Raw genomic sequence first — 13,185 nt, 5'->3', positions numbered from 1 at the left:
TGTGTAGACAGGCCTGGAGGGAGCAAGTGGAGCCAGAGCTCTCCAACAGCAGGAGGCAGCACAGTGGAGAGGGAGACAGGTGGTACAGTGTTGGCAGGTGTGAGATGCCTTTGTCTGACCTTTCTTCTGACTGACAGGATGTGATGGGTTGATTAACAATGATCAAACACCTACAGTAGACACATCTGGTGCCTGAGGCGGTGTTGCTTCGGTGAAGTGGATGTTCTGAAAGAAAGATGTCTTCTTTTAGGCGTTTGAATTGAATTGTAATTTTACATTACGTTTGTTTGAGTGATTTCAGAATCACACATCAGCATTTCAAAGACATGTCCCTGACCATATCACAAATCAAAATAGTTTTTGATTTGCATTCTTTTATCAGTGCTTGTCATTGTCATCTGTCATTAGTGACGAGATATTTTGTGATTCTTAAATGTTTCCTGACAGCGTTACCACAGGTACAAAGCTCGTTTTCTGACCCTCTGTGTAATGACTTCAGTCAAATGCTTGACAACAACGGCTTAGCACTGTTGTTACTTCCAACTTTGGTGCATACATCTATGCAAAGGATAATTTTCATGCTTTTCAGCAGGGGGGGATGATTAAATGCAGAGGTGCATGGGACAGGCACCAATGTCACAACATATTATAAGTTAAGTGACCGCTTCACATATGTAACCTTTGAGGTGGAGGGAAGTGTAATAGATCTTAATGTAGCTTCAGGAAATGATAAGTGAAATCAGGAAGCACATTTTATAATGAAAGCTTTCCACACAAGAAATAATCCAATCTTTTTACTGAGTTTGAAGGTTTTATCTCTTGATAACCAGGCAGATAATCAGAAGCTGTTAAATCAGTAGGAAGGTAAACAATCAATAACAAATATTCAGATGCCATTGTACCTTTGACACACGAACAATTACATCATGACTAACAGAAAGCAGAGGCATTCACCATCACATGCCTTTATTGCATTAAGAAGTTCTGTTTATATTGAGGATATGCAAAACCACTAAACCTGTTTGTGCTTTTCCAATACACTAACTGAAATGACTGACCTAAATATAAAGCAGTGAATTCATACTGTATTCAAATACAATTTATTCTTTTTCATTTTTACATGTATCGCAGTGGGATATAACTGACTGATGTTTGCATTGTACGGAGCTTGCATTTATTTTTATTTTTTTTATTTTTACAGCCACACACAACGAATATAATATGTATGTGGAGACTACAATATTTACTAGGCACTAGGTATGCACAGTACATGTTATGGGATGTGACAACTGTAGACTGGCTCAATAAAAGAAAATCAGGTCCCTGTCAAGGAAACACTTGCACCTGCACTATAAGTATCTGATTTCACAGACAGTGACTGCCTGAGATCGACTGTTTGCTTCAAGAGAATTCAGGATTACTGGTGAAGATGTCAGTGTACATTATCATGCCTGTGTGTGTCTGTAATGCCAAAGTATGGATTGATTTTAGTATTGGTGTTAGCTTTGTAATCAGTAACTGTATTATTGAATGCAATTACACACTCACAGGTCTGGGATCTGAGAGAGAAAGCAATGAAGAGTTAAAGGTAAACTGGTATTTTTCAAGTGACTAATGAAGACAACATTTTTTGAAATTGCTCAAATATTCGACAGCAGTGAAATGGGCTGCAGTGTGTTATACTACGGGCTACTGTTAACGTATGTCTACTAAAAGTGCTAAAAGGGCTTCGGGTTTTGGGTAGGGTCCTTTCCGTGATCTTGTCAGACACTTACAACAACAATCAGAGCCTGTCAGTGGCAAAAGCAAGCGAACATACTGTACATTGGCAGCAATTGCCCTGAAGTATTTCACTCTCCACTCTTATGCCCATTTGTTTTCTCACTCAATAATGGACCAATTTCAAAATGTTTTCCCCATTAGTCACTTAGACACAAAAACGTTGCAAGTTCAGGTCCAAGTTGAAAAATACCAACGCTTCTCCTTTAAGCCAACAAAAACCACTAATGTAAAGAAAATAACAAATAAATGATTGGTGTTTGATATTGAATCATAGTGTATCCTGTAAAATACAGAACTAACTAATATAAAAAGTGCATTATATATTTGTCAGTGTCGGCGTGGTCGTTACTGGCCAGTAGGAGAGAAATAATCCAAACTCATTTGCATGAATATACTTTGTGTGTGTGACACAAAATCACATCATCGCTCAATCTACATGAACAGCCCTTGTAGGTAAACATTTTTTTAACACTCTGAATCTCCGTGCTTTACTGTCATTGATGATCCCAGAAACACATTTGAATAAAAATTGGAATGGGCAATAGTTTGAACTCTGGAGAAGCTGTGGCATTGAAGACAGAAAAAAGGACCAGATCTGTTGATGTTGTCTGCTTGGTGTGCAAAGCCTTTCAGCTGTACTGATAAAAACTGATCAGCTGACTCGTCGTAGCATTTACATAACACTAAATATGTTTGTAAAGTTGCAAAAAGAGAGAAAAGTAACTGTAAAAAGCATTTACAGAGTTTTAGGCAACATGCTGATTAGATGACAGCAGTAATAGCATAAAAGAGATAAGATATGAAGGACCAGGCTTTGCAAATGGACTGGGGTGTGAGATTAGAAAAATAAATAATCAAATAAAACAAACACAATAGAAACCATGCAGACCGCACAGCAACTGGCACAGGATTATATACAAACTGTGGGTGGTACTGTGAGCGACTGTAGAAAAAGAAGTGATACATCTTTTGTTAATGCAAACAGTTTTGCTCTGCTTTAATTATATGCTCAAGTAATATCAGTTCATCTCGGATGATAATATGCAAAGATTTAAAAGATATTCCATTTTCACATATTTCAGTATGTCTACAGTTACAGTAAACTAGGCTAAATAAATAAATAGTCTGGTTTACATGATGAACACTATGTTTACACATAGAAATTACAACCATTGTCAATCAAGTTATTGTCACAAAAGAGTGTGTTTTATATCTGAATATCTTCTAAGTTCTTCCAAAAAAACAGAAATCCTCCGTAAAGTTTGGGAAATAGATCCAAAAAGGTGAAATATTGCGTTTCCATTTACACCTCAATGGTACAACAGAACATCATCTGCATAAACTGACACTTTTTTTTTTAACAGTTATTGCTTTGCGTGCTATTCATCACTTTCCTACAATATGACTGAATGAGTTTCGTGTAATATTGTCTGATTTGTGTTTAGTCAGTGCGAATGATTCAATCTGTGACGTGCCATTCATAACTTAACATTTGCATACAAAAGAATTCTAGCCTGAAACTCTTGAAACTTTGATTTCAATCTGTTCATTACTCATATTTTATTAAAATTGTAGGGTTGAGTTACCAATATCTGCTTGTGATTTAGGTTTAGCTGCTGAGCCTTTTGCAATCCATCTGATGTCCTTACTTTCTGCTTAATTGTCTTCCTCTACTGTGTGCTTCCCAGTAAAATACAAAATGTCTATAATAAAGATGGTGCCTCCAGGACACAATGTGAAGTCCAGTAAAACACTAGTCTCATAACAAGCGTCTATAGTAATTATTTTTGAGCATCCAAATAGGTTCCACAGGGCATAATTTAGGGCATAAAACAAAAACAACAGACCTCCAAAACACTGTATAAAAATACTTACAAACCTTCAACTTTGTCCCATTCAGAACTCTCAAGGTGGACAACAATGCAGGAACTGAAAACACCAAACAAAATGAAAATGCAAAAATGATCATAGTGGAGGAACTCATCGTTGGCACTGTACTGTATGATGAAATCCAGTCGAAGGAGAATAATAACAGTCCCAAACAGATCAGAGGGATTCCAATTTCCACTCTCATTACCCAGTAATGGTTCAGGCATTAGTGAGATGAGGTGAAGAGAATGTCAGGTCTGGGAGAAAAGGTTCCCTTCCTAATGCTTTTGGACACAAATCAGTGGCATCCGATGAACTCTTATTGAGGCATTAATGACAGAGGCACACTGCAAATCCTGCACAGTATCTGCACTGTCCTTGGCTGTGGATCAAAACAGTAGTGTTTACAGTAGGATTGAGCTTTGCAGGAGTTTCATAATATGTATGAATAGACTTTGGCATAGTGTCACATTGCCCAAACTGCTGCTACAAGAAATGCGAGATTCAGGGTTAGAAAATGATGGATTTATATTTTGATTATGTGAATAGATTTACAATTTCAGTCATATAAAATTCTTTGTTATTAACTGGCAGTGAATTATAATTTATAAGATACAATAGAATACTTTAACAAAGTGTGGGATATTACTACTCACATGACAACAGTCCAAAAAACCTGTTACTTCAGACATCAAATCTGCTGTTGAGAGGATTCTTTTAAACAGGTACATTTTTATTAGATCTTGTTCATTAATATTAAAGCTGCATTAATCAATTTTTTAACCACTCGGGGGCACACAACCAGCAAAACAAGCTGACAGACACAGTCCTGACATTTAGTCGTTAGACAAGTGCCTACTTACAAATCCAGCAGACACAAGCAACACTATAATCCAGCTGGAGTCCTCTTTCTGACCACCTCACAGATGTAAGTCTGATATTTATTCCCTTTTATCCCCTCTCTGGATTAGTCCTGTAGAGTCACAGTAGGGATTTCTAGCAACTTCACCTACTTCCAAGGTGCATGGAAACGGGAAAATCTGAAGACGTCAAAACTCTAGCAACAGTAGTAGTATATAGAACAATATTGAATTTTACAGGTAATGTTTTGACCTGTCCAGATCTAGTTTAGTCTGAACCTACTTCTAAATAAAATATCTGGCTGTTTATCTTGCAAAATGTGCAGATTGTAGTTTTTTGCTACCTGAAACAGGGTTCATTACCAATAAGACTGAACTGCAGAGAAAATTTGTGGGCATTAAAACCAATACAATCATCTCTACGTGCAACTCACTTCCATTTACTCTTAGTAATTTGATTCACTGTTAATATAAAATATATTGATTAATGCAGCTTTAAATTAAACAAACTTGCAAACATTTCCTGTAGAAATCAATGGCTTGGCTGGAACTACACAATTTCTCCCACAGCTGTATTTTCAATAAGAAGGATATTCATTGTGGTCCACATCTTTGGGGTCTATCAGAGGCAAGGAAGACTTACAAAAGAGGGCAGCTACATGGGGGGGGCAAATATGGCTTACAATATTGGATTGAACATATTCAATATTATCTCTTATTAAATATTTTTTAATCATTTTGTGCTTACAAATTTGGTCTATAAGAATTCTTAGGAAACACAAGAAAAACACACCATTTTATTGTTCAAACTTTTTATGACTTTTTATGAAACCACAGTTATTATGCCTTTGTATTATCTTTTACAGCCAGCCAACTGACAAAATGTAGTAGATACAGTAGTTAAACCCTATTGAAGTGCCAACTTCTGATATTTCAAGCAGGTCCCTGATTTTCTTTTAGTGCCATCCAACCCCAAGTTTGCATTAAATGAGGTGAATGAAAGAATGATGAAGCAAACATGCCCCTATCTTATTAACTATATTGTGAAATACAGCAAATAAAGGAGTTGGAGATGGGAAGATGCTACTTTACCACTTCTGTGCAACTACTATGGTCTGTGAGTAGAAACATCTCAATGCTGCAGATTTAAAAGTCACCATACAGACTTTATTATGTTAGAATAGCCTCCTCTCAGATTCTCCCTGCTGCCACTCACTCAACATTCATACATTCGGATAGTCAAACTAGAGTGGGTAGAGAAGAGAGGAAGGATCGTAAATCCCCTCCCCGTGTCCCTGCAGTCAAGCCCCTCATTGAGTCACTCCTCAGAAGATTTAATTAAGATCACAAGTTTGAGGATAGCCTGGATCTGACTTTGACGTGGTCTTTCTCAGGAATGCTCGCTATAGAGTCCTTCTTGGGTAGTCCTGAGTCTCCTAGACCTGTACCCACACCCCCTACTGCCAGTCCTGGACCAGTCCCATAACTCTGCACAGAACCAGGCAGGGATGCTACAGGAAAGGCGCCCACAGACATCTGGTGGGGAAGTACCACCCTATGTGGAATAGCACTCCGGACACCAGTGTGACCTGATGGGGTCTGAGGGGGTCCAATGGAAGTAGAGGAGACTCGTGTAGACTGGGGTGGACTAGGGGCACCTGGTTGCGCTCCCTCATGAGGCAGTGAGGGCTGAGATGCTGAGAGTGCCCTGGCGTCTTGGCTCAGACTTCCCATTTGCAAGGAATGGGTACTCTTATGTGTGCTGGGCCTGTGTGCAGGGCTGGCTATGTGCTGTTGGGCTAGAGAAAGCTGGGAGCCTGAGGTGGGACCAGCTAGGGCACTGGATCCATACTGAAATGATCGTCCTCCAACTGCTAGTGGGCTCTGGACAGGAGGGCTTGACAGGATAGGAGCAAAGGCACCAGAAGCAAGGAGCTGAGACTGCAGTGGAGAGGCTGAGACAGGGCTGGATACATTTTCAATCACCTGGAATCTCCTCACCATCCTGGGGGACTGTAGGTTTCCCGCTCCCACTGAGTTTCCTTGCATGGGGGGACAAAAGTTCATGGCTACGGCCTGCTGCAGAGTGGCAATTGCTGAATTCTGGGGCTGGGTGGAGGAACATGGATGAGTAAACATCGAACCATGCAGAGGAGGTGTCATGGACATGGCCCGCGATCGTGGTGCATCAACTTGCTGAACCATCTCCCGATCATATTTAACTATCTCCTGGATCATCTCATTTTCGCGGTTGTTGAAAACACCCGAGTTCAGATCATGCTGAACTTTGTGCATCAGGATTGAGTTCTTCTTGCCTGCAAGAGACAGAAAGTAGCATTGTTGCTGAAGCAGATACTACTGATTGCAAGAAAAGAATAACAGCCGTAGTACATCTCTACCTTCTCTTATTCTCAGTTTAAACAGACACAGAAATAACCGCTTCATTGTTTACCTCAACACTTTTATTCTATTCCTGGCCATGGTGGATATAGTACCCTATATATGGAACTATCTGACATTTTCTCCACACAGAAAATCCATCACTGACAAACACACACAGATAGAGAGAGAAATAGAGAGCATCTTATCTTTTGCACTGATTCCCTGTTATGGGAATAGGCCAGTGTTTTTTGCAGAGTCACCTCAGTGCTGACAGACAGCATGTGAAAACATGTCTATGGATGTATGTAATTAGATGATACGTGTTTTTTTTTGTGTTGTTACATGCACATGGCTAGTGCCTGGCATGTATCAGAAGAAAATAATAGTTACCTAGATTTACACCATCTTTACAAGTGTGGGTCTAGCCTTCTAAAAGTCGTCAGTGTTTGCAACATCGCAGGCAACTGCTGTGCCTACCACTGAGTTAGATGGTGGCATGCCTTACAAAGGAGCAGCGAGCTCACAGCTCAGCTCTCCTTAACCTCAGGAAACTGAGAACAAAGAACCAGCTGAATGCACCGTTAGAGGAAGTAGTCACAGTGAGCGGTCCGTGAATCACAATATTCACTGTGTGTCTGTGAATGCTTGAATGTAATGGAAGATGCAGGGCCAAATCCGGCTCATGTGTGTGCTTGATGCTTGGGCAGTAGCTGTATCTTTTGAGGTAAATGTAGCGTGCACTTTTTGTAGTTGAAAGATAATCAGCATCATGGGGACTATCATTTCCTGTTGGGAAATGTGCAAATGATCAGGAACCTGACTATGCACATCACAATGAGAAATGGGCTTTGAAGTGAGGGCTCACCAAAACATAAAAAAGTTACTATGCAGTCAAATGCAATAAGGAATGTATATATTAAAGAGACATAGCTAACCCTGGACTGGAGTAAAAAATAATATCTGAATAAAACTGTGTCCTGACATCCCTTTGCAACTATTTTCACACCAGTTACATCAGCCCCACCTTAATTCAAGTCACTCTGATGACTCATGAAGGCCACGCCACTTTAACAACTCACATGTAACTTCAACATCTCTCATGTGACATGAAGCTGTGCGTCACTCAGTGATATTTTAATACTTGTGACTTCTCACCCGTAAATAAAACTTGCGAGCCACTTGGAAGACCGCACACGTGCCTGAACGCAGACTAGAAATTGAATTGTCCAATCACACCTACAGCCGGGGTGGAGTGATTTGCTGAAAGCAGGTGCACATTTGTGCACAGTGGAACAGACATACCGTAACACTGACCCATGTCTTTCATATTCCTCAAAAACATTTCCCATAGAGGGAGATAGAGATGCCACAGCAGGAAAATGTGATCTGATCTCAAATGGTCCATCACCAGGCAAAGCTGTGTCAGTGAAAGAATGTAGTATCACGAAGTTGTAAGGTTCAAACTCCCTGGCTTCCTACTGCTGTCATGTAAGTAAGACGAGTGTTAGAGGTCATTGTGTCTGAAACCTGCTGAGAGCTGAATTTACAAGTTTCTTCTCTCTGACATGATGAACAGAAAGGGTGATGGAGGAGGTAAACGGAGACATCATTCTTCTTGACAAAGCGAGAGTAGAAGCCCAACAACTCATTCTCACTGGATACGAAGCACTAACAAAGCCTCTGCATCAGTGTGAGCGTGGCAAAGGGTAGGGTGGTCAGTAGACCAGAAAAACGCTGGATAAATACAGGTCTATTTACCAACTCTTGTCATTTCGTGTTTACTGGACTTCCTGAATGACACACAAGATTGGCACTCTAAGTTCAGCCAGCTGATGGGTGGGCTGAAATGCTCCAACAGCCAGCCAATGATGGTGATGATTTTAAAGGTCAGTCAGGCCAGCTCTCTGCTGCTGAGGAAGAAGGTTGGGACTAAAATCAAGATTTCAGCTGCTTGTTGGCTGTCTTAGGGGCACCCAGATGATCCACCATCTGCCGTACCTTGGGGATGAGGGACTCACAGAAGATGGGTATGTAGGGAAGTGTGTGTGTGCCCGAGGGCAACTTCAATAGTGCATCTAGCTCTTCTGCACTTCTGCCACTGTGGGTCAGCTTATTTCTCCGATCAAGCAGGCGTTCTAGAAAGCTGGCAAGAGAGCTAGGTTGTTAGTCAGCACAACAGTGTGCTCATGAAACAAAGAGGTCAAAAATGTTCCTCTAACACTGTTAGCTGCCTGGTCAGAAGGAAAAGGGTGGGGAGGAGGCAGATCCAGACTGTGATGACTCCTGTACCCTCTGAGCATGTTGCATGGGTTTCATCTATGGACCCAAAACACACAGCTTTGCAGACAAGGCTTAGTCATGAGGTCCTAGGTGGGAGGGATATGGCAGAGGAAACCCCATCTGCTGTGCTACAGCCTGGAGAAGCTTGGCAGTAACATTTAAAGAGTTCTTCCACAAGGTTTTCCTCAAAGAAATGGCCGGGGTCATTCTTAGTTCACTTCCTCCTGACAAGGCTAGAAACTGGTAGTGCGGAAGTGTCCACATCTGCCTGGTAGCACCAGCCAAGTGGTCATTTTGAGCACTTAGGGATGTCAAACAGATTCTGCTGACAACTTGCTGATGGCACTTAAAGGTGGGCTGAAAGGGAACAGAGCAAGCACCACCTGATAGGCAAGAAGTTCTCTTGCTTCACTGGGGGTTACGAAGCCTCTTTTGAAATTGAAGCAGTTGAAACATCCGTTTCGCAGAACTCACACATCCTTCGCACCGTCGCTTTCACAACAATGCGTATTCATTACAACGTAACACCTCCATCCACACTTAAATCATTGTTTGCAGCTTCTTCTGCTGATTATACTGCAATGCAATGCATCAAAGGTATGAAGACAATGGCCATAAGAGGGATTAGCTCCTCTTTATGGAGGAATGGCCAACAGGTCAGACTGTTTTTGTGAAAATGTATCGATGGCTGCTGGAGCAAGCCTGGTTCCAAAAATGTGAGTAATTACGGTCTGTCAGGCTGAACTGATCCTAAATAAGAAGAACCTTGGATTTTAAAATGTGCATCTTATGGCAACACATCCAACAATCACTCTTTCCATGTAAAAGGAACAAAGCCTGTGTCATTATCTCAAAGTCTTTATTGACATTTTATATGCTTAACACAGCTTCTGGGAGCCCTCTGAGCATCTGTCTGACCCAGATGTTTTTTTTTCCGACAAACACTGTTGACAAAGCTAAACAAAAGGACACATTATTAGTGATCAATATTCATCATGCACATGGAGCCATTTGGGAATATTTGGTCGTAAAGCAGACATGTCAGCCTGCCTCCAATTATGTGACTGACTGAAGGCTGCTCATGTGTGGAGTCTGGCTGCTATGGCAACAGCTGGCAGGTGGTGGATGCAGGGCTTTTGTAAACATGTGAAGTGTGGTCATGTGATGGGAGTGTGGGGGGGGGGTGACATCGGTAGAAAAAAATACCATGTGTCTATTGACTTGCTAAGAAGGGGGCTCCCAAGGCTTTGCTAAGACAAAGCTGTGCATGTTGGTGTGTGTGTGTTTTTTCTGCTTTCAAAACAAAGAGGCAGAGTCACTGCTGAGCAGTCACTTTAACAAATCTATAAATTCATCGAAGGAGACTACAGACAAAAAGAGAGAGAGAGTGCAAAAGTAATATTGCTCAGCAGTTTCTGCCTTGATATTCACAAGTGTCACATATGTTGAATGACTATTTTCAGAAATGGAAGACATCCACAGGAAGTATTCGACTGCCATGAATACATTTTCAGCCTCAACTGCTTTCATCATACGCGCAAGTCCCTGTTGGGCTCATTCACACAGCACATAACAGCTGTCTGATAGTGCAGTGTTTTGACAGAGACGTCACGTTAATGAATGAATACATTTTCCTTATGCGCGATTTAATCTGGTGATTGACTCATATGAAGACACCATACCTGTGGCTGTTATCAGTGAAGCGTAATGCTAATCATCCGTGACTAAAGACCCGTTTTATATAATGGTCTTTAGATTAATCTGTTACATATTTGTTCTAAAGACACAATGCAGGGCTTAAAAAGCAATAAAAAGCAACATGAGCTTCTTGGCTGCTCAGAAATCTGATGACTGGAAACCAAACCTGCATGGTTTTATGGGTCCGATATGCATGTATATATGTATATCAGATGTCAGATGTCTGAATTTATCTGTGTATAAATCGGACATCATGCTGAATAGGCAAAGTGAAAACAAGTAATGAAAAAATAGCTTGGCATGACAGAAATCTGAGAATAATAATGTCAATAATGACTAAGCTGTAGACTTCTGTCCAAATGAACTAAACAAAACAAGAATAAAAAATAAGATCCAAACTAAATCTTCAGGTTTAAACACCATGTAATATTATAATACACTGTTAAACAATATAAAAAAGGCAAATGATGGTGTTTTTTTGTTGAACCAGGTGGCCTTCTTACCTATCCTGTCCAATCTGTCAATGGCAACCGTCTCAAAAGCCCTCCTCATCATGGGATACTCCTCCAGCACCTCATTGAAATTGTCCACAGAGAGAGAGTACAGGCGACAGTAGGTGTCTGCTCGCACACTGGCTGTCCGTCTGCCACGGGTCAGCAGACAGATTTCTGATGGGGTAAAAGAGAGACCAGACAAGAGAGAGTCAGATCACAAAATGGGCAGACTGACAGATTTTTAGGGTGTCAGATGGTGAAAAGAGACAAATGAACAGAGATACTATAAATGAGGAGAGCAGTCTGAAACGGATACCCTGCTATTACACAATTAGAAAATAGCATACACAAAAGATATGCTTCGGTTGTACTCACTTTCATTCCTTTCTTTTTTCAGTACACTGTGGCCCAAACTTTTAGTGTCTATATCTGTACATTTAAATGTTTGGATTTGTCGAGCCTTACAAAATTTGGCCCGTACAAAACTCTATGCCTCGAGCAAATGTGTGATCTGAGTGAAATTGGTTTGCATGAGGTTGTTGTGTGTAGTCAGGATGACCCACTGACAGTAAAACTGAGTATTTCCTCCAGCACTGACAGCTCTGCGAAGGAAGCACACTCTATATTTGGAGACGTGCAGCTAAGCTTCATTACGTTCAGTTGTTCCCCTTCTCTTCATCTACTATCTTCTTCTCTCTAGCTTTATTTTATGTAGGCTGGGGCTGACTGTTGTCTTGACAACCGTATGCCCTCCTTTTCCCCCGCCTGAAAGGTCGACCTCCCCTGACTCTCTGTGGGAAAAGGAGAGAAATAACGAAAACACGAGGAGACTCCATTAAGACCATGCATGGGGGGACTATACTGGAATGGACTGTAAGTGGGTCTGTTTGCACAAAGAAGACCAGGAGGACACATAAACACATGCATTTCATATGTTTCAAGTAGAATGTTCATTAAATGCTCATATTGCAGATTTTTGGGAAATATACTTATTTTCTTTATTAGTGAGAGTTAGACGAGAAGATTGATAATATTCTTGTACCTGTATAATCAGGATAAAGCTACAGCCAGCAGCCAGTTTAGCTGAGCTTAGCACAAGGTCTGGAAACAGGAGAAATGGCTAACCCGGGTCTGTCTAGAGTCTACAATGTGTTTTTTTTACACATTTTTTAATACTAATTTGTTCTTTATCTCTGCAGTGGCAGGCTAGGTGTTTCCCTTTTTCCAGCCTCATACAATATTACATTAGAGTGGTATTAATCTTCTCATCTCAACTCTCAAAAAGGCAGCATAATAACTGTATTTCCCAAAAAAGGCACAAAAGAAATAATGAAGGATCTGTGCTATCACTGCTGGACATGTTCAGTGTGTCTTCCCTTCCATGCAAACACTGTCTCTATACAACAAATGTGCACTGTACGTACAGTACATTCACAGACTATGAGTCAGGATACAGTGTTTTTGTATTCAGAGGTTATTTAAGAATGACCTTAAGTATGACCATGTTTTCTGCCTATCCGATAGAGGATTTATATATGCACAGCAGATTAATGATTAATATCCTAAGCAGATAGACGTTCTGCTGCTGAATATATGTTTGTGGCCAGCTGCTGTAATGGAACTAAAAGCTGTGGGATGTGCTGTATAGACCACTTTAGACAGAACCGTGGGATGTAGACACAGCGTTACTCTATTTATTAAAGAGCAATTTGGTGAATCTCAGTAGAGTTTTCTTTCTTGCATAAGTTTCGTCCAGTTTTGTTTGTGAAATAAAGGTTTTAAGCATTGCAGACGCTTCAGCTTTGTAAGAGTTGTGGAAA

At 40.7% G+C, this 13,185-nt stretch overlaps 1 protein-coding gene across 4 annotated transcripts in view; it reads right to left on the bottom strand.

Moving 5' to 3' along the window:
- Positions 1 to 682: 682 nt before the first annotated feature.
- hcn2b (hyperpolarization activated cyclic nucleotide-gated potassium channel 2b) overlaps positions 683 to 13,185 on the bottom strand; it is a 42,625-nt gene continuing 30,122 nt past the window's right edge. For 3 of the 4 annotated variants that reach the window (XM_019272379.2, XM_019272380.2, XM_010730623.3), the window contains 2 exons: positions 11,375 to 11,539; positions 685 to 6,826 (listed from right to left, as the gene is read on the bottom strand). In XM_019272379.2, coding sequence (XP_019127924.2) covers positions 5,856 to 6,826; positions 11,375 to 11,539 — 1,136 coding nt within the window. In that variant the 3' untranslated portion in view covers positions 685 to 5,855. Of the gene's footprint in view, positions 6,827 to 11,374; positions 11,540 to 13,185 lie in introns of all 4 variants that reach the window. The other variant, XM_027290566.1, reaches the window with a different exon arrangement.

Source organism: Larimichthys crocea, chromosome XVII, assembly GCF_000972845.2.
Source record: "Larimichthys crocea isolate SSNF chromosome XVII, L_crocea_2.0, whole genome shotgun sequence".
Lineage (NCBI taxonomy): Eukaryota > Metazoa > Chordata > Actinopteri > Sciaenidae > Larimichthys > Larimichthys crocea.
Note: the sequence above shows the minus strand (reverse complement) of the source record. Positions and strands in the feature narration are given on the sequence as shown.